General features: G+C 44.1%; 1 protein-coding gene across 2 annotated transcripts in view; it reads right to left on the reverse strand.

The window, feature by feature from the left end:
- LARP4B (La ribonucleoprotein 4B) overlaps nucleotides 1-23,050 on the reverse strand; it is a 57,225-nt gene that overhangs the window by 33,729 nt on the left and 446 nt on the right. For both annotated transcript variants that reach the window (XM_035564318.2, XM_035564321.2), the window contains exon 2: nucleotides 5,145-5,279. In XM_035564318.2, coding sequence (XP_035420211.1) covers nucleotides 5,145-5,225 — 81 coding nt within the window. In that variant the 5' untranslated portion in view covers nucleotides 5,226-5,279. The remainder of the gene's footprint in view (nucleotides 1-5,144; nucleotides 5,280-23,050) is intronic.

Consider the following 23,050-nt stretch of genomic DNA (forward strand, 5'->3'; position numbering starts at 1 on the left):
ATGGCAGAAGCAGTTCAGGCAAGCAGAAGGTTCTTCTGGTTTTCCCATACTCCTCTTCTTATGTGCAGAGGTGCATTCTGTACACGTTCCTTTGGATTTTATCTAAGCACCTATAGCAAACACGAAGTCACACTTCTCAATGCTGTTCATTAACTTCCAAGACTCACTAAGTCTTCGAAGTCCTCTGACTAAGCTAACACCTCCACCCGACTTGTAAAGCACTACCAAAGCTAACAGAATTTGTGCTTTAACACTTCAGAGCCTGATTCAGTGGAGTGAGGCATTTGTATTTGCATTTTTTTTTTTCTTTCTTGCAATTTTGGTTCTCGTGTATTTCTCATATACTCAAGGTTTCCCTTCGCCATGTCACAGAACTGCTCCAAAGCTGCACTTTCACAGCTTGAAATTTTTATTTAATTAATGTTTTAGTCATATATCCTGCATACATCTACATAGGACACCACAGGTCAACATGCTCATTAACAGGAGTATACCTCCAACCTACTTTCATTTCTACATGTATCTATTAACGCTCTCAAGGAATAAGGGTTTGAATCTATATATAGACTGTATTTTAAAACTAACGTCTACAAGGCTATCTGTAAAGTTACAATAGCACAAGTTAAAACAGTCCTTACAACCTTCTGACATTTAATTTCATTTATCCTTTTCCTACAGTAAAGTCATGCAACTGTAATCGGCTCTGAAACAGTTACCCTAGGCAATTACCTGATGTCATGCCCACCACCAGGTACAGGAAAAGGGCAGAGCAGCGTCACGACGGACATCGCAAAGACGCTGTTGCAGGTTGCAGGAAGACAGCTGATCAGACTGCTTAACTTCCCCCCAGTACATCAAGGTTAAGTGTTTAAATATGCACGTTACACATCAAAGCAATTTAAAAATAGCATTCAAAGTCACCTAAACGTGCAGAGCTATTAAATACTTCTTATATTCTAAATGTATAACTGTGTGACAGAAAAAAAGAACACTGAGCAATATCAACGTTTCAAGATGCGATACTGCACATGTTCGGTTTAAGGTCTAATCCTCCCATCTCTTGTTTAAAGCTATTCATGACCTCTTGAATTATTAAATATCACCTACATGTTATACAAACCGTTACTTAACTCTTAATTGGCACATACTGTAATGCTGTATATTGTCAAATGGTCTCAGAATTATATGCTATACCGAATTTTTGCTCAGGGCCTTGTCTTAAAACTAATTTCCTTAGTCCCCTTTAAATTCGATCAGGCTTATTCTTGAATGGGTTGCAAAAGAATTTTTGAACATAACATAGCAGCTTGTAAGCCCAAGACATCCTTTCATATTAACTGCTGCGAAAAACTTCTTACCAAGTTACCATCAAGTCCCATCTTATGCTTTTGAACTTGCTAGCTATTTTTATTGGGCTTAGAAACAACAATTTGATTGAACTTGTATTTACAGTAATTATGAACACCGGCAAAAGCCAGCAAACCACAACAGTTTGACTTTCCACTAATAGAAACCCCTGACAGCACCTGACAATTATTGAGTTAGAGACAGTATGGGTGATGTGCACATCACAATCAGCAAGGGGTTTAGGAGACACCCCCTGCCCCGTAACCTCCTCCACTGGAACAAACATTTGCAGAAGCAGTTGCTGCTTTATGTCAAGAATCCCTTCTAAAGCTTAATTTCAATGTCCAGATTAGGTCTCTGATTCAGCTGATCAATGAAAGAAAATCCTTTGGTCCTTGGAAAGTGCTCTAGAGGCCATGTTCAAATGACAGCATGGCAGGAGAAGAGTTTAGGGTCAACGCACTAGGTAAGACTTTAACACTAAAGGTTAGGTAAGTCCTGTCTGGCAGAGAGAGGTCATACAAGCTACCTCCACCACGGGACTTGGATCTCTAGTAGCAAAAGGTTACTGATCAAAAGTTCACAAAGGAGTGAGTGAAAAGGGAGAGAAACATTTCTCAAACACAGACTTTCCTGGGTCCAGTTTGACAAGGGCTTTCCGAAACAGAATTATAATCAGGATACCAAAAAAAAAAAAGAAACTAGAGAAACTGTGGTTTGAAATGAAACACCTAGTGTACTGTGATATTTTAAGACAAAAGAAAAGACTGCCTCCCTCACCATCAGGTTAAGACTCTGAAAATTGTTAGTAAGCAAATGACCTCTGTATCGCTAACATAAGCAAGCCTGGCAAGTGACTTCTGGAGGGTTCCGTCATGAGTCACAGCACCAGAACTTGAGTCTGAAATCAGTCACTACTGACTATCTGTTCAATGTTAGTAACAGCAGAACACATGTTAAGTTTTGGTCCTGCCAAAGAAAACAGACCGAATGTAGCGATAATTAGGAGAATTTAATATTTAAAGATATAATAACGAATACATTATATATTCACTCTGGAGAGGTATTTTTCCAGAATCTAAAGAGCCACATGAAAATTCCCAATAGAAATTCTGCAGCTTTCTTCCTGAAGTGCCAGAGAAACACTCAGCCAAATTAGCTAGGGAACATAATTCAGCAAATTTTTTTTAAAGGTATTAAAAAAGACTCCTAGAAATCTTGCCAGATACCATGGAAGTACGGCTTCACATCAAATACACACTGGAGGATGGATCACCAAAGACACGTATCAGCCCCGTGGAAAGGGATCTGGGAGTTTTGTTCGATGGCGAGATCAGTATGAGCCAGCAGTGTGCCCTGGCAGCCAAAAGGGCCAGCCGTACCCTGGGTGCATCAGGCACAGCACTGCTACCTGGTCAAGGGAAGGGACTGTCCCTTTCTGCTCTGCGCTGGTGCAGCCTCACCTCTAGCACTGTGTGCAGTTTGGGGGTCTAGATGGGAAGATGTACGAGGAGCGGCTGAGGCCCCTGGGTTTGTTCAGCCCAGAGCAGAGCAGGCCGAGGGGAGGCCTCATGGCGGCCTGCAGCTCCCTCACGAGGGGAGCGGAGCGGCAGGCGCTGAGCTCTGCTCTCTGGGGACAGCGACAGGACCCAAGGGAACGGCATGGAGCTGGGACAGGGGAGGGTCAGACTGGGTGTTAGGGAAAGGTTCTGCACCCAGAGGTGGTCGGGCACTGGGACAGGATCCCCGGGTCACGGCACGGAACTGCTGGAGTTCAAGAGGCATTCGGACAACGCTCTCAGAAGTGATCTGATTTTTGGGTGGTTCTGCGTGGAGCCAGGAGTTGGACTCAATGATCCTTGTGAGCCCCTTCCAACAACCTTGGACATTCCTATGATTCTATGATGAAACTATACCTCTGTGCAGGCTAAGAAAAAGCTTTGCCCTCTGATCCCAAAATAAATAACAAGGAAGGAACAGCAGGCAACTTCAGTTAACTTGTAGCATGCACTTGCTAAATGTAATAGAATCACAACTTCAGAAGTTTTTCTCCTTTTTACCTACCACACTCTTGGAGAGGTAAGACTGTCTTCAGAAGTTTTACTCAAACTATAACATTGTTATAACATTGTTATAGTTTGCAAATGAAAATTTGCAAAACTTGCAAATGAAGTTCTGAAACACTGTCAAAATACACTCATGCACGTACACCATTATGAAAGAGACCTCCTTTAAAAGAACATGACAGCATGTATCGACAAGAATCCTGATGTAACAAAATCTTGTGATACTGTGCATACAGAAGTATAATACTGGCACAATTAAAAAAACTTGAAAACCTACAGAACCCATCTTTTGGGAATAAAATATTCAGAAAAGGAAAAGCTTTCCTCTCAAAATAATAAGTTATTTGAAATGCATTATAGCACTACAGATAGATTCCGGGATATCCATATTAATATTAAAATAATGGATTCGTCTTCTGCTAAGAAATTGAGCAGTTTTCCTGAAATTGCAAGAAATAATCTTTCTCCAAGTATGAAAGAGCAGAAATTGAAATTTAGATCCAAGTTTACATATAGCTTTATAAACTTTTAAGAATACCAAATTACAAGAACTACCATCAATGCAAAGACTAAACAAACTACTTCTAATACTAACGCACTTGTTAGAAGTGCACTGAAAGTTGCAAGTTTGTGGCAAATGGCCTCTTACTCAAGCTTACACATTGGTTGAAGCATGTGGCAAAATAACTTTCAGAACTTCAAGGATTTCTTAGAATTAACAAGCTGAATAATCAAAAAAGGTTCAATTTTAAGCCCATTTCTGTGCCAAAACTTACTCCTCTACTGTCAAATAGAAGAAATTCATATCTGAGAAAGGTAAGACAGTAGAGATGAGATCCCAGAACAGCCAACACTTTTTTTTTTTTGGGGGGGGGGGGGGGGGGGGGGGTAAGGGTAGGGGTGTGCAGCATACAGGAACACCAGCTCCATTAGTTAAGCAAAACACAAGTCTGAAGTGTATTTGAAAACGTTTCTTAGTGCTTGCTGCAAAGTAAGTTTAAGCAGCAAGCATCCACTAATGCATAGTACAGATTAAGTGCCTAGCAGAATATGCAGTGAAACCAAACCCTTCAAGATGTTCCAAGAGGAAACATTCCTCCCAATATACAATTAACTATCAAAGATGAAAACATAACATTATGAGTAAAGCTTATACACAAATCACATATTCAATCTACTTGAAAACATCTGTAACATTTACTGCAACATATATTCATAGAGCACTATCCACTGTATTATCTGCCAAAAAGCATCCCATAAAGCAGCTTACTGGATGCTGCACAGCAGCACCAAAGCAGCAGCAGCACGTGCCATTTGGCAGAACTGACTGAGCAAATCCTATTACAGAAGGCAATTTCCTATTTTTAAGGGTTTACGCTTTTTTCAGTTGCAGATTCAAGTGCGTTTGCTACATGTTAGTTAATCTGTGAGCCAGAATCCAAGTCAAGACTGGTAGTACAAATCCTGTATAGGCTACAAAGCTCTGTACCTTACTGAGTGAAAACTGAGTTTATCTATCTTCTCTGTAGGGTTGAAAAAAAGTTAAGGCTCCTACCAGGTATGGAGACGTAGCCACCTTCAATAGTTCTGTTCTAGGATTTTATGTTGCAATGGTATCATAGCCCACTGTCTTCTTTTAAAACATTCTGAGATATAGTTTTGATGAAGAAATACTAAAGACCTGCTTCACGCAACACTTACGTGATGGGAATGTGTAATTATAATACTTACTAGATGAGAACCGTCTTTAACTTCTTGTACTTGCTGCACCTGCGGTTCAGCCACAACTTTAGTGTCCTGATCAGAAGTCATGAGCTGTCTGCTTTTTGGCTGCTCAGAGAGAACTTTACTGGTCACCTTTGGAAGCTGTGGAAATACAAAGACAAAAGATTCTCTAAGCAGTGGTTGAAATTGCTGCAATTTCATAGCCATTCCTGACGTGCCATGCTGATTCAGACCAAAGGCCCAAAGAACTTCCCCACGACGCAGTCATTATGGGTTCAAGGAAAATGTTAGGGCAGCAGGCATGGATAAGGCAATCCTGTAAACGCGCCCAGCTTATAGTAGCTGACAGCCCTTGGAGTGCGGATGAATAGCACGCACAACACTTGCCGTCGCACAGGGCAGGGAAATTCCATGGGGAAGTTTCATTTCAATCTCACCTTAATTATTCAGAGTGGTTTTCAAACTCTTCTTTACACCACTTGGTAGACTTACTCATTAAGAAGCATTCTAGTCACAAACCAACCTTTGTCTTCTACAGCTACTCTGACAGTCACTTAATCTTCGCCAACTGTAAGAAGCATGTTACAACACTTCTGCTCTATTAGTGACGCTCAACAAGTTGTTCTGCTCCATCATCCTAAAATGTTATTTTATTTGATTAGACAAGTGGAAAACTAAGGAGCATTGAATGTCTGAATGGCTTAGCTTTGAAATTCGAGCCTATTACTTAATATCGTTATTGTAAACAACACCTGGTCAATAAGGAAAGAAAGGTTCATTTAAATGACGTTTCAAAAAGTAAATACTGGGAAGTAAATCAGGGTAACTTTTTTGTTTGTTTCTGTAAGGGCTACAAACAAGCTCTACTACGCTTTTTGGTTTACATATTCACCCAGAAACTACAATTTTGCAGCACAGGGAGGATAACTGTATGATTCCACTACTTAGCTGCATAAGCTCCTTTTATGGTATCTTGACACCTAAAGATTGGAGTTAAAGAGTATTCCTGTCAATCTATGGCTTTACGGCCTTCTGTGCAATCCCTTCCCCATTACATTCTGAAAGGAGCACGTCTTTCATACAATTTAACACATTCCAAAATTTTCAAGTGTAATCATAATATTCATCTACGTATGGGACAAACTGATTCAAGTGTCTGTACGACAGTCATTCAGGAGAAAAGTTGTTTTGCCAATACTGTTGAAAAAACTGACATCCCGGACAGGAGCTGATATTCAGCTTAGATGAACACTTGAACATCATTTCATGCTATTGGTGTAAAGTCAGCATAAAAAAAAAGCACGTTTTCAACAGAAACACACGCACTATGTCACCGTTCAAACACTCAGAAGCTTGTTTTGTGTTTTTGAACACTCTGCCTCTCATCTTGGACTAGAAGTTATTCAAGTACAGGAGAAATGAATTCGACACGAAAAGCAAACAAAGAGGAAATAAAAAACTACACTGACCCACACATACATACACAGAGCCTACACAGGAGAAAGTCTGGAATTAATTTGGGATGCTTGTCTTTTTAAAAATAAAGAAAAATCATCCTCAGGATGAAAACCATTCTTCAAAAGCTAGTAAGTAGCATGATCCTACGTCGTCCAAACCCCCGCATGGGAAGCTGTATGCACAGTAACACTACAGGTGTCCAAGCTTCTTGCTGGAAGCTCCTGTTAAATAGAGGCTAAACCCACTTCCTTTAAAATTTTGGATTTTTTTTTTTAATATAAGAACGGCACAAAACTTATTATGCATTTTATGTTCACTCTACATAAACCACATTGCTGTTCATCCTAACCTCAAGCATGCACGTTAGTCCTCATCCACAAGCTAAGCCCTACAGAAACACTGCTGTGTTTTAGTCTGTTATGACATTATCTCCTCTGCACGGTGATTCCCGAATCAATGCCACGGTACTCTTTGCATCCCTCTATGTCACCTGCTTATCTCATAGATTCCCGTTTCCCTCCTAGGCTCAGCTCGTCCCCAGTCACACCACAATCTCTTCCACCCTCCAGTATGTCGTGTAAGCGCCTGCACTTTGTAAACCCATGGATTGTGGAAGGAAAACAGCCAGGAACATGTGATTCTAACAAACAAGAGTAAAGTTCCACTACACATATGCTCTTTAAAGCATTTGCTGACTGGCCATCGAGCACAAAATATTCAGCTAAATCATTAATTTAGGCTGAGGGTAGACTAGTTGTTAGCCAGCTTGATAGGTAACAGATGCCTGCAACGTTCACATTACTGGTGGCTTGCCCGAGCAGTCTGAAGTTGCAAGAAGAACAGTACAGCATGCTATTGCTTTTCAGAAGCCCTTCAGATGAGATTACACAAGACCCTTATCACGGACTAGGCCTAGATTGAAGCTCTAGGTAACTTTGTTTGGATTGCTCAGACTAATAATTATTCTCATTAGCGCACATATTTGTTGAGATAGACATCACGACAAATCCACTGACCCCATGAAGAGTTATATTAATAAATGTATGGGATTTGCATTGTTGTTAAGTCGCATTTCCACCATTAAGGATCAAAACATTTCTCAAAACAGATGAAATATTATCATCTGTTTTAAAGGATGTTCAAGCTGCCTTTTAAGTCCTATGCTTTTAACAAAGCCCAGCTATTGCCTTTCTACAAATGGGTAAACCATAGTGAAACATCCTGCAGCCTTCTTCCTTTAGTAGTCCACACGGCTTGAAGTCTGCAGGACTGCAAGTGCTCTGCTGCAAAATCCCATCTGTTGCGCTGTGCTTCAGTACAACTTCACGTGCTGGGCTGTTCTGGGAAGTTAGTTGCATGCACTTTTCCACCACAGTTTCCACTCGCCAGTCTCTTAAAGCATAAAAGCTGTATGACAGCAGCTTCCATGACTGTCATGTCAGAGAACAAAGTGCTCGTGGAAAAAAGCAGTGCTATTTCATAGAGAAGGAAAAAAAATAGGAATTAAAAAGAAAAAAAACAAGAGCAGATGTTAAAGGCTACTGGCAGGATGTTTTTAGCACGCTATTCATTAATATTGGTATTGTTATAAATACCTTTACACACAAGCTTATTTGCAGAACCAGCCAGTATTTGATAGTACCAGCAACTACAGATAAGGATTTATAGTTCTGAAGAGTTTATCCTCTCTTGTAGTTTAATGGTCAAATTCACAAGTTCAACGTGGCATTTTAATACAGCAATAAAGTTTTTAATTCCATTAAGCAGTTAACTTGCCCACCACTTTAACAGATACACTGGCTAGCTGATTGCTAAACCATATCTTTGCATAAATACATACTGCCACGGTAAGTAGGAGACATGGAAAATGCAGGTCAGCAGAGCGCTTTGGGACAGACAGAGCATTCCCTATGGCACAACACTGAGCTGTCAGAGGTATTTTTTTCACTCAAATTATTTAAAAACGAGAAAAATCGTCACAGGCATGCAATCTTTTAAATAATATTCTTAGTCTATAGGAAGCAGATTCACAAAAAAATCCATGTCTTCTATGAATTATGTCTTGTCATGTAGCCTACAGAATGGCTGGATTTATGATTTGATTTGGAAGTACCCCATTACCATTTCATTCTTATATATCATTTCAATTCTGTAAATATGTACACTACATCATTACTTTTCCTTCTGCCTTGCTGTTTGATCACCACAGAATAATAAGTCAAGTTGAACAACGTCAGGTCTATTATGTGAAGAGCAAACGAACTCTTGAGACATGCAAATACTCATTTTCAGAATTGCCTAATCCGAGAGAAGCCGAACGGCTTTTACCTCAGCTTCTCCAAAGCAGTTTGGACTTGGTTTGTAAGCAGGCAAGACGCTTAGCCCCAAAAGATTAAAATACAGGTGAAAACAAATTTCTTTAAAGACGACAACAACAACAAAATTCCCAGAACATTCAGCCATGAAGCCCTTACTACTCCCCAAACTGTAACCCTACCTGGTCTGCTAGACTGGTAATTGCAACAGGAAGGGGAAACGGCGCATTAATGCGGCTGTTTTCTCATTAGAGCGAAGACACAATGAGCGCAGTAACTCTTTACAGGTACTTGTACAGAAGCTGTCCCTGTAGGCACCTGGTAGCAGTGCTTGATCTGAGGAGCTACAAGAATATTCTCAGCAGGGACCGAGCCACACCGACGGCAGGCATTTCAGCCTCTGCTGAGCTGGTCTCCCCCCGAAACAACACAACCATCTTGACCAAGGTTTCTGAAAAGCTGTCGACGTGATTCTCTACAAAGCCGCATGGCCCTTGTTGTAAGAAGTGTCGTTCCGGAAGATCCCACGGTGCCCACGGGACACCTACACCTACAGAGGCAGCGCGCACAACCACGCGATCGCCCTTGTCTGGGTGCCAGGCCAATCGCGGCTGGGGCTGCGCTCATACACCGGCCACACGTGCGTGTCAGCAGAGTGCCGACATCAGGCTAACCTTTACACCGCATGTTAGCTCGGGCTGAGGTCTCTTACAGCACTGGCAGAGTTAATGTTCAACCATCCGAAGGTATTTATGCACAAACACACCACATCCACGTATACCACAACCTTGCCAACATCTCCCGAGACATCTACCGAGTCATTACGCAGCCACTACTGCGCCCCCTCAAATCCCCCAAAACCTCCCTTGAGCGCAGCTCCCGATCCCCCCACACCTCCGCCTCCATTAGTCGCCTCTAATTTCTCTAATTCATATTCAAAGCACGCTGTTATGTAGGCTGTTTTGCTGCCTAGAGTTACAAAGGTATGAGTAGCAGCATGCATTCCCTCAATCAGACCGGTCAGATAGATCTGTTATTTAAAAACATGCAAAACCCAAAACAATGCTCTAGGGCTGAGATCTTGCCTGCCAACTTTCAGCCCAGTGTAATCAGCCCTTAAAAAGAGATTTACAAATGCAAGCGCTGACAACTAACTTTCACACTGCAAACAGCAACACCGTAAAACAAAAAAGCTCGCTAGAATAAAAGATCTTTTCACCGCTCTTCCAGCAGGCAAAAAAACAAAAAACCGAAACCAGATTTGAGCCCGGCTGTGCGCGCAACTCTTCCTCACAAACATTTTCGAAACTTTAAACACAGATTAAGATAAACTTTTCACAAGGCTAATAATGCAGAAATACGCTTCCAGGAACATGAGAAAGCATTAAATGTTTTCAAAACAGAGGTGCACTTCTCAACTGACGCCTCATAACAACCTGCCAGTTGCCGGCCAGAAGCCCTGCTTCCGCTGGCACACAGCATACTTTCTCACCGTCTTTCACACCCTCCTGAGAGCATCCATGAGGCTCAGGAGAAGCAAGCACAACTACCACTGACTTCAGCTTTGAAGAGAGCTCCGGCACCTGCCAAATACATCACATAGCTGGTTTCCTGCAGCAAGAAACACCCGAAACATACTGATCACTGGGTTAGCTACGTAGCAGCATGAACTCTCTTAAATACCTGGCTTCTGCATTCAAGCCTGTAATAGAGGATGGAAAAACAGTATTTAACCTCCAAAATCACTTACCTAATTTGCCACGACACTGTCTCATATTCCTATGAGCTAGGAGAGTCTGAACAGCATTTGGTTTTAGAAATTTACTTAAGACTTCACAGTTGATAGGAGAAACAACACATGCCTCTTCCAAAAGTATGTCACCAGTTTAATACATTACCTGCTGGTTAAGTTTACTTTTTTTTTTTTTTTGTTTTCTTGCTCGTCTCATGAGTGTTTTGAATACCCAAGAAATATGTGGTCAACTCTTGGCATATTGCACTCTCACTCCAAGTAAAGCTGCTTATAGAGCACCAACAAAACCTGGTGAATCCAACTCCTTAATGGCTGCAGGTTTCCCTCCACCTCAGCGTTGAAAAGCGTTACAAATTGGAGCCTGCCATTTTTAATCAGAGGGCTGTTTTAAAAGACTTCCAAAGAAAGATTCCAGCTGTTAATGCCAGAGCAGCACCATCATCCCTCTGCATGGGACCAACGGTACTGTTTTGAAGATAAATAACCACACAAAGCTCCATCGTTGCGATGGTCCCCCCAGAAAGCCTGCGACACAACTCTTACCTAGATGTCAGGTTCACGTATTTCCTTCCAAAATGGGAAATCAATCTCCTCCAAGCAGCAGATGGGAAAAGCAATACATCATTCAAAGGGCAGTATTGTTTAAAAGAAGATACACTATGAGGTGGTTACCTTACCACAGTGGACATTCAGAAGCCCAACAACACCAAAAAAAGAACCATTTGCCAGCGGCGATCTGTGCAATCACCATCACGTCTACATAAGTTGTAAACTCCGTGTTACCCAACAGCAATTAAAGAGCTGACGCGACATAAATATTTAGTCACTGCGTGTGTCCGCAGAAGTTAAATATTGAATACACTACTTTAAAAATCAGCACACGGCTCCCGATTTGTTTAACTGCTAATTAACTCCACAGTAGGGGGGAAAAAGTTGAAAGTTTCACCCAGTTTGACCGCATGCCCAGACGTTATCAGAGCCTGCCAGAGGAAGGCTTCGGAACACGCATGCAGCCAGGGCAAGTGCCGGCACAACTACGGGGAGGTTAGGTTTCAAAAAACCTGAGAAGTACCAGCGGATTCTCTTCATTTTTCCTTCCTGACGAGAAAATTGCCTGCGCCCAACCACTCCCCGGGAAGCACCCAGAACAACGCAGAAACTGGGGTTTTGACGAGGAACACGTACATACGCACGGCAGGTGAACCCACACCCGGGTACTTACTTGGCAGATGCGAGGCATTTTAAAACCCATGTGGCACCACGTCTTAACGACACACTGCCCCAGAAGGCCACCTACATTTTAGTGCTGTACTCTCTTTAAAACGCTCTGCAACAGCAAACGCTTGCTCTGAGGGTTTAGAGCTGCTGCCTCTGCTTCCCAAGTTTTTGTTGTTTCTGTTCTTTAAGCAGTCGACAGCTTCCAAAACTATTCCGCGATCCCAGTAATGATCTCTTCAGGTGTAGCTGCTCCTCTAAGAACGGTTCAAATTTCAAGAGCACGAGTTAACTTTGCCGTGCAAAGGGAACACCGAGTCTCCTTATTTCAAGGCCTACCAAACATTTCTGTGCTGGGCTTCGTGAGCGATTTGCAATCTCATCCCGGGCTAAGCTTCCTGATCCCGACTCGCACACAAACCCAGGCAACGGCGCTGCGCGGAGAACTGATTACTCTGCAAGTCTAGAAATTCAGATCGTTAACAGTAATTAGCTGTCCGAGAGATACCGAGCAATAAGTTACCGAACAAAGGTGACAGATTACCAAAGAAACCTGATACTAGCGAATAAGTGCTCTGTGCAGAGGTATATGGAAAGGTCTGGCAGTCACAAGCGAGAGAAATGGGGGGAAGGGCAGAAAGTTGGAGCCTTTCGCACCCGCTCAATCCCAGACAGTAAGAAGAAAGTGTGACAGCCCACGGAAGGTGAGGGGATGACCCTGGCCAGCCAACAGTCCCGGTTATCATTTTCAAGTCTAGCCTTCCAAGCGCTCCATTTCAAATACACACACTGAAAAGGAAATCCCTTTACTCTACCGAAAGGGATCACAATTTCTGCTGGCCTCTCGCACACCAAGAAAGGTTTACGTGCAGGTACTATCCCGTGCACACCTGAACATCACTCCAAGAAGAGTAACAGACCTGTGGAACGCGTCCTCCTCGTAACACAACACACCACGGACTTCATGGTATATAAGCTAAGAAATCCTGCCATTTAAGAACGCTTAGGAGCACCCACCAAATCAGGAATAGCCTACTGGGAAGAAGCTTTCGTTCCTGATAAGAGCACCACGTGCCCCGAAGACAAGTGACATTGTGTCAGGAGCAGTTTCAGTTTGCTTACAGCCTGTTCTCAATTTTCAGATCTGAAGCAGCACTTTCCTGCCTGCAGACTGAAGCACATAACATTATAAACCCCAAAGTATTAATTAACCGGAGTTGCTGCATGCAGCACATCCATCACAAAGCCACAAGCTTGTTTTCTTCACCTTAAGTGGACTAACAGCACACACCCTGCAGGTTATCCATACAGACGCATATTTCATTTCCATTATAACGACTGCATGTCAGATAGGGTTGTTGTTTTTTTTTTTTTTTTAAATCAGATGACGATTTCAAAAACATTCCAGACCTAATTAAAATAAACTCTTCACTCTCCTATTGTGCATTATTTCAGCAACCCTCAAACGGCAGCGTTAAATTTGTCGGTAGCTCAGCCACGCCGTGACAATTTTGCAGAGAGAGGTGGAATGCCACCTCGGCATAAAGCAGCTACCATCGCAGTGCTCCTCAAACCCATTCTCTGGAGTAAGCAGATAAAAAGTATCAGCTGATGTTTTCAGCTGGAGAATCACCAACACTACGCTCATTACCAAGGCCTACCAAAAGCAGAAGACATCTCACACTCAAGGAGAGAGGTCTTAGTTATTTCTCAGGAAGGAGATCACAAATGTGACACTCGAGCACTTTGGGGAAGTACCTGAAGGCAGGATTTTCCATTCAAACATTCCCTCGCTTGCCCTCAGTTCGGTTCAGGAGCGTTTGACCTCCACCCTACCTCCCAGCCCTGGTCTCTCTTCTTACTTACCCAGGATGGCAAGCAGCAGCAAGAACAGAGATGCAACAGCCCTGAGCGAGCTCCTTCCCGCAAGGAGCTGACCAGAGACCTGCACAGTGACCGCACACACGCACTGCTACTTCTGGCACCACCAGCAGCGTGCTAGAGGAGACGGAGCCCAAGCTGAACAACTGATACCATTAGTGTTCCTTTCCTCCTGCTCCCCAAGGAACCATCTCCGTCAGCAGAGCGCTGCTAACCCGGCGCTGCTGCTCTGAATGAAGTTAGCAGGGCAGGCCCACCTCTGCTGCTGCTGCTACTGGCCTACAAAGCAGCACCTCTGCTCCCAAGCCGTAGGATGGGGACCACGCACGTTAAAGGAGCCTGACCATAGAGGGAGGCTAACTTGGCAAACAGTCCTCTAAACCAGCCCGCACATATAACGGCCCGAACTAGGAAATAAAAGCCATTTCTGCTCAACGTGGATTAAAAGCAGCTATAAAACGTGGCGGAAGCTCCCTCCTTCCACGAGATTTTTTAAATATATGGACACGCAGACAAGAGAGGCCCACCGCCGAGGCTTTCGTCAAAGCCCAGGCACCGCATGCTGTACTCACACACTACTCGTTAATTTCTCGTGATGCTCCCATCCATCCGCATTCACCTGCTACACTCGGCTACACCACGAGGCATCAGCTCGTGTCCACGCAGTGCCCGGAGTGCTGGGACTCTCCTCTGCAAATACTCGTTTGCAAAAAATGAGGCAATACAAAGAAAATGTGTTGGTACTTTAACTAACAGAAATACTTGTAACCGCTAAAATTGTCTCCCCACTACAGAAATACTGTAGATGCTTTGGTGGGATCTTTTATAGGCTAAATGCATCCTTCTCGGAAGGTTAAAGCTTCTCAACAACTTTAGAAATGTTTACGCCTACCAGCTCCAGGCTTTTCGTGTTGCACCACTGTTCACTGATGCAGAAATTATATATTTTTTTGATGCAAACGTTAGGAAAGCATCACAGAAATACATTGCCGAAGTTTAGCACCGTCAAATGCGAAACCTCATCGAATTCCTCATCGGCTTCCATCACCCACTTTGCTCATCTGCGCCGAGGTCACATGAACTGACAGTTGCACAACGCCTCTGTGCACACAGAAAGCAGAAGACCACGACAACTGACTGGCAGCCGGGAGCCGAACTGGGAAGAAAATTACAGCTTGACCTGGAGTAGATGGGGCAGGAGCTGCTGTCTGCTAGCGGCTAGGGATTTCAGAAAATACTGCTTTTCATTTCTGTACTATTTCTAAATAGGCATTTGCAGAACACCGGATGGTACCTTAAACTCCCATTTACTTAGAGAAACTTTACAAGAACTTGCACTCATCTTTAGCCCAAGCTACTCCTTCCCACAGCCAACACCCTGATGAGGGGATCAATGTGACTATCCAAAAAAGCCACGTGAAAGGCTTCTCAGGTATTTTTCCTGTAACCTACAGTCCTTCACTTTGACACACCTTCTTTCCAGGAGGTGAGTTTACTGGGGCACTCGGGATCCTAAGTCTGTCTTGTTCGATCGTATCTTCTCATGCACAGCTGAAAAATTACTATGCAAAGATACTATCATGCATAATAATGTATTTTCCTTGCTAACCTTCCCTCCAAACATAGCTGCCTTGCTCTCATTTAATTGAGGGTTATTTTTTTCCTGTTAAACTATCTGCTGAAGGGAAGTGGGAGAGATTAATCTTCCTATTCCACAACTGGAGGAAGCAACAACGAGCTATGCTGAGAGCTCACGTGCAGCGGGGAAGTTTACAAAAACGGTTGCGCTTCTGTCATGAGAGGCGATTTTCAGTTTAGCATCGAGGCCGATTCCCAATGTGGACTGGAAAATGTAAGATTCTGAACTTTGCTGGCTACCAACCTCCTCGGCAACTCGGCAGGGCAGCCTCACCATAAACGGACCCGCGGTTTTATAAATTGTTTATTTCACAAAACAACCGGAGCGCCTGTAGTACCTTGCCAGCAGCTGCACGCGTTTAAAGCTACGATGCAGCAGCTACTTGGCCTTGCTGAATTCTTCAAAGCAGCTAAACCTTCGGGAGATGACACATGTCAGAGGACCAACCACTTCAGCACTTACTTAGAGGAAACAGGCTAAGGGCTGTGCATGAAGAGAGGCAGTTTAGCAACGCTGGGAACAACGAACTTCCTTGTTTCAACTACAGGATGTTCCTCCTCCTGATTTACCAATGCGATCCTTTAGTTTTCCGCATACTTCTCTGTGCTGCTAACCAGAAAGTCGCCAACAGACACACACACTGCTAAAAATCTGTTGGTGACTCTAGGCAGCGCAGTTCCCCAAGGTAAAGGAAATGGCTATTCCTTACAGATCTGCTGATTTCTAGAAAAGCCTAGAAGTTTGCGCAGAGGAAGATGCAGTTTGTCATGATGAAAGTGCAAGAACATCGCTCGAAGCACTGAGGTTAATATTTAGGGTAGTTCCAAGGGTGAGGTTAGAAGTCTGACGTTCTTTTACACGTCTTAAAAGGCTTATCATCCTCGAATAACCATATTGCTTTTATTTGGATTTCACGTTTCAAGCCTGCAATCAGCGCCGTGCTTAAGGAAGTGGAGGTCAAACACTGCATTAAGAGCTTCTAGGGCACTTAAAGAGTAATTCAAAGCACACACAAAAAAAAAAAGACAGCAAATAGGCTTTGAAGCTATGCTTAAGTTCTTTATCATCACATTCTTGAAACGCACAATGAACGCCTAATGCAGGGAAGGCGAAATCTTAAAGCAAGGAGCTCGGATTCAAACGCAAGCAGATCTAGGACTCCCGAACAGATCCGGCGCGCCGATGGGACAGCTGCTGCGGTGCCCTCACAGCACGGCTTTGGTCAGAACAGTCTTGGGCAAGTTCGACAGAAAAGGGTCTATACCTGCTTAAAAGTCCAGGTGGGAGGCATACGTGGAACCAAACACAACAGCGACAATTACAGTACTAGAAGGTGCAATACAAGTTTTCTTCCAACAGGAACGTATACAGCAATCCTTGAGCATGCAAGGGTTACGTTAATAAACAGCTGTCCTGCAAAACATACAACCCAGGACGAACTTCCCTCTGGCTTTGGGGTTGGTTGGTTTGTTTTCAGGTGACTTGAAAGGCATTCATTTACTTAAAACACGTTAGTTTAAGTTCTGAAACATGCTCAGGACCAAACCTAAAGTGAAGTGAAGCTACCCTGCAGAAAAAGCGTCATGTAAGGCTTTGTAACACTAAGAGGAAGCTGATGTTTTTGCCAATTATTTCATTAACCTCTTTGCCAGAAATAGAGTTTAACCCAAATAATCCAGTCATTTTAGCATTACTTCCTCTTCTGAAAGAAGCTACCATCCTCCATTACAAGCTTTACTGAAATCAGAAGCAACTTTTGCTTACTTTTAAAACACTCCATGAAAGACTATCACCTGCTGGGTTCAAAGTTAGAGCACCCCACCTTTTCAGAGTATCACTGTAATCAAAACTACTGGTAATTCAGGTTTTGACTCACTGTTAAAGGATGGACTGTTCCAGTACTGGAGCTTGGATTTAAGGACAGTAACACCTGCACGCGAATCAAAATACCTGAGCAAAGACCCTCCTAAAAATTCCACTGGTATCTTGAATTCAAGCAGTTGGAATACATGGCATTAATTAAGAAATGTATACCCAAAACAAAGTGCATTGTGAACGGAACTGCAGCAGGTTGATAAAGAGAATCCCTGCTAAGTCTTACAGACATGTATTAAGAAAATATCGGGCAAGCTTTAAGCAGGAACAGGAGCACAGACCTAAGATCTTGGAGACGCTCCAACAGAGGCAGCGCTATTTTGCCCAAATTGTTTGCCTTGCTGCTTTAAACAGCAACATGTTGATCATTTTCTGTCCCTATCTAGCAGGCGGCAACAACACCGAATGGGAATGAAACTCCGAGCTCAGACTGTGAATTCTGCACATACAGGCAGCTCTTTCCTAAGCTCTGATACTCAGCGCTCAAAGTAACTGCGCCCTGATGCACCACGCAGTTTTGCTCTGGTTTTTCTGACTCCTGGAACACGAGTCAGAAGCCAGCTGAACACGTCAAAAGATTTGAGCAGAAACCTCCGGAGTCAGGGTACGAAAAAGCGAGGTGCTTTGGACATTGGCCTGTTGATTCACCAGTTCCTTGTTTGAACAACAGTCAGAGTAAGGCCCTGTTGTGGGGCAACCCGTGACAGCATCACAACCTGTAAAAATACGCTTGTGCATACCGGCACTGCCAGCAAACAAACCCGTAGGGCTGGCACCAGGCTGCACTGTAAGGCTGCTCAAGCGTTTCACCAAGTTTCCCACACGTGAGTTTGATAAAACGGTTAAATTTTTTTTTTTCCTCGACACAATTACTATTTGGGTAACATTTTGTTTCTCCAGACTCCCTGTCAGATGGCTGACACCCTGTGACAACAAAACACTTGAAAACAGAGGCAGGATGTCAGGTCTGCAGAGAAATACCAAGAAACACTTTCAGGGAATAACAGCAGGCTACAATTTTGTCAAGTACGCCTGCAACCCCCTTACTGAGGGCTGGGATCTATCTTAGGAATACCTTCGATAAAGCATCGATACTTCCCTGTTGTCACTTATCTGCGGAGGCTAGCAGGGAGGAACCAGCATGAAACTGAAGGAGAATTAATCTAAGCAAAGAGCAAATACCTGATACTTGTGCAAGAAAACGTGGGAAATCTCAAAGTTTAGAGAGACAGTACTTAAACTGACTTGCAACAAGCCCAGCACAGCCTGAAGAGCGAGCCTCAGATAAAATAACTACGCTCTGCAGCTACGCTCCAAACACACGACGTTCCCGAAGTTGTGGGTGAACTACTGACAGCAGCTGCGGGTGTCTCTCTGAAGTCGTCACACGGCTGTCCGGGTGCAGTTTTAGCCGTGGTAGAGACTTTTAGGAAGATGTCCCTAAGAGATAACACAATTCTGGGTCCCACTCATCACAGGCCACCACGCCGGATGGATGCAGCGACGTCTGCGTGCGCCAGGCCAGGACTGAACCTCGTGCACAGCTCCTGCGACCTCAAGCACACGCGTACCGCATCGGAGATGCCTGCGAGCACATAAAGGCAATCCAGAATAAACCTCCACTGCAGGATACAGTCTCGGGGCCACCGGCTCCTTACATGCCAACAGCCTGATGCGAGCACCGAGAGCTGCTGGAAGCGCAGAGGCGGCAATCCATTGAGCTTATGAACGAGTGATTCCTTTGGTGTTACATCACTCAGCTCCCCATTACGGAGCTGGACTGACAGGATCCAGAATATGCATAGCCCAGCCCTCCACGGTAAATGAGTGTTAGAAAAGATTAAGGCTCAAAGAAATCGGTGATTCATCAGGGCGTCAAAACAGCGTTTCCCCAATTCCCTGCAATGTTCTAGGCTAAGTAGCTGGCCACATATTAGCAACCCCGTCAGACTTCCAATTTTGGAGTTAATTGCCGTTCCTGAAACACATAGCCAGACACAAAATACCTGCAGCAGCAGCACGCATCACACAACGCTGTCACGGCTATCCTAATCGCAAAATTACCCCGCGTTACAGTCACGCCTAATGGAGGCGCTCCGAAGCGCCCCGCTCTCGGCAGGCACTGCCCCGCAGCACCGCCTTCCTGAGCGAGGGGAAGCCGCTCTCCCCGCGACAGGGCACGCAACGGCAACCTGCAGGAGCACACAAAGGTGGGAGACCGATGAAAACAAAGTATTCTCGGCTCCGTCACCAAAACTTTTGATGTATCGGCTGCGAGCCAACTCTCTGAATCTGCCTCTCTCTTACGCTGCTTTGTGGAACCGGGCTAAGTTTAAATGAACGGGTGCTACAGAAACCAACTGCTAGTCTCCGTGTCCAACAAGTTCCTCAAACTCCGTATTTTTAAGATAATTTTCGTTTATCGTGAGCCAGTCAGACAAAACCAGCATATTCTTAACAATAAAAAAACCACCGATTGCTGTGCTAGAAATGGGGCTGCTTCCATTATCCAGCCTGTACAGCACCCAATGACTTACTGACCAGCTGAAATACCACCGAGTTTTATATTCAGATTTATATTTTTATTTATATTCATAAAGTGCTTCAGAAGCTCTATTTTCACGTTTGACTCACGACATACTCGCTTGCCTCAAATTTAACACATATGAGAAAGGCATTTGTAAGCTAATGCCTTGGAGAAGTTCTGCTTTACAGCATTTTCAGTGGGTATTTTTGACACAGTACATTGCTTTTATTTTCTTTTTCAGGGTCTCACATAAAACAAGAATTATTCCAAAATGTATGTTTCACATCATCTTCCCCTCCCTAATCTGCTGACCTTACGAGAATCCATCCAACTGGCTAGTTCTCGTTTTGTCTGAGCTGTAGTGAATAAGTTAGATATATCTCATAAAAAGTTCGATCCGGCATGCGTATGATTTGCTTAGGGAACAGCATTGCTCAAATGCCTTTCCTGGGCCTTTTACTACATGAGTAGCTTTTACTCATCTTCTACGCATCTCTCCACATGCTATTGCCTCTTACAAAACCGCCAGGGGAGGGGTTAATTTTCCTCCTTACAACGTCCTGTGTTGTAACATCCTTCCTTTCCCACTGGTACCTGGGTGCCCATTCTGAACGCAAGCTACAAGAGTTGTAAGACTGAAGTCAGCGTAGTATCACCGATTCCATACGGAGTTATTTTTAAGAGTTACACAAACTTGTCATCTGAAAATGTCATATTGCTAGTAAGTGCTTAAAGGAACAAAACGCTAGGCAGACCACATTTTTGACACAACGAGTATCTTCCGTCATAAAGCAGCCCCTCTCACGTCAACGTGTACACGCAAAAATCGCACTTCCAAAGCCTGAAACCACGTTACTTTGCCTTCTTCACCTGGTCTCTTCTGCCTTTGTCTCAGTGCCAGGGACAGCCTTCTCGACACTGCATTTGTTAGCTACCTCCACGGCCACCTCTGCGCCCGCTTTCACAGAAGATCTCCAAGACAAGGCGGCTCCTCTTCAGGAAGGTCGGTAAGGCTGGGGCCCTTGAATACACCTACCCTTCCAACACAGACACAAAAAACACCGATCAAGTGCTCTAGGTGCTCATTTGTATAGCTTAGCCATTACCTTACAAGACTGTGAAAGTCTGAAACGCATCTAAGAACCGTGGAATTAAATATTGTTAGCACTGAGGGGCCAGAAAGCCACCTGGTTAAAAAAAATAAGCTAATGAAAGACATGTACTCCCTATTACTTTGTTCTTTATAATTTCTTTCTTACTGCCTTTCAGCTGTCACTTTAGATTTGCCACGCACCATGGCTAGAAGTATGCCTTCTCTGTGTCTAGCACGTGCCTTTTGGTAGGGAACACACTAAATATTTAAAGAAAGTTTGCGTTACCCTGCCAGTGAAGCTCACAACCGACTTAAAGCCAAAGCCACCGCCAGATCCGAGACTTAGCATGAAATGCAGCAAGAGATCTCCACGGCGCATGTAGATTACGTGAAGGTATGCTGCATTTCTTTTGCATTTCAATGAAATAAGCCAGGTAGTTAATTTCACTTGAAGTTACACATCAAAGCAGGAGATTGCCCATACGGTTTACCACACCTCTGTAAAAAACAAAAAAAAAAAAAGCAAAAAGCAAAATCCCAAAGTCCCCACGATCGCCTTCAGTTACTGATCCCCCATGCTGCCCTGCACTGAACCAGACTGAAGTTCCAGCCGCATACCTGAACATATACATTATCGCCTCTAAGTCAGCCGTACCTTTCTGTGTGTGTATCTGCATCAGAGCAAGCCAAAAAAAAGCACCCAAGGTAGAACAGCTCGTGCTGACCCCCTCGTCCCTTTAGGGCATCCGCGTGTAAACACTTAACAAAACCAAAGAATTACACGGGAAAAAACTCAGCCTAATCCCGAACATTATGTGCAATTAAGGCCCCAATTATATACGAGGAAAACATGCAATCACTTGTCTAGGAACATTCAAGAGGTCAAATGTTTCCTACCAACTCATTTATCCAAACCTTGTATTTCAGTGTCAACAAAGAATATTACTTTTTTTTTTTTTTTGCCTGAATATAACATCAATTAAACACAACAGTAATTTGGGCTTCTCATACAAACAGCATACCCATACAAATGGCAACAGAAGGAAAATCAAATTATTTAGAGACATTATGTATAACATACATGCCATTTCCTATATTTGCTTTATGAGGACATAGCGTTGCCATCTCCCTCCCCTGCCACAACACAGAACATCTAATAGAAAATATCAATGTCACCCTAATTGCTGGGGTGAATAAGCTGATCAGTTTCATATCTCAAGAATTAACTTGAAGAACTGCTTACAAGTCAGCAGGAAACAAGTGAAAGTTCAACTGATAAAAAGTTACCAGATCGGAATCGAAACCCTGGAGTTGTGAAATCCCAGCAAGTTGAAAGAAAAAGCACAAAACACGCTCTGACCTTTTTAAAAATGATCCAGTCCTTTAAAACCCGATCACATTTACATGAAAATGAAGCCACGTGAAAGATTACAGCTTTTCGATCGCGATCCTGAGGCAGCACTTTAGGGAGCTCCCTATTGCTATTTTACTGAGGGTTCAGACGGTGGCCAACAAAACTAGGCCAGAGACGAGGCGCAGCACTGCCAGCCGGAATTCCCATGGTTTTACCCCAACTGTGACTCAAGTTTAAACGGTGGTTTTGAAACCAACTCTCCCTGCGTGGCCACGGGCAAAGCGTTAACCTCAATTGAGGCAAGCTGCCTCAATTCCCTCACCTACAGAACATAAATAATTATACTTATCTGCCGCAGAGGAACCTTGGACAACGTTGTTTGGCAAGCGCGCATCTGTTTAAGCTGCGGACAGAGCTATGTAGTAATTTCGAGCATCTGCACAAACTGAAACCGAGAGTGAAAACAACCCGGCTGAGGCAGCCAGCGACACGATCCCGGGGGGGGGGTGCGTAACGCCGTTTGCGCACCGGCTGCTGCTGCGAGCGCTGCTCTGTGACCTGCACCCCCCGTTCGCCTCCTCGGGACGCGGCTCCCTGAAAAGTCCGTGGGGCCGGCGGGGTGCCTGCTGCTGAAGCGCTCCGGCTGTGCTCCTGCAGGAGCGGGTCAGGGCTCCGCGTCCCGGAGGTTCGCGGCCCCGAGCCCACGGCTCCCCCCCAGCCCAACGGCTCCCCGTTCCCCTTCCCCTTCCCCTTCCCCCCCCCACCCCAGGCCCGCTGCTCCCCTTCCCCCCGAAGGACCCCG

The sequence above is a fragment of the Cygnus atratus genome, chromosome 2 (assembly GCF_013377495.2).
Source record: "Cygnus atratus isolate AKBS03 ecotype Queensland, Australia chromosome 2, CAtr_DNAZoo_HiC_assembly, whole genome shotgun sequence".
Lineage (NCBI taxonomy): Eukaryota > Metazoa > Chordata > Aves > Anseriformes > Anatidae > Cygnus > Cygnus atratus.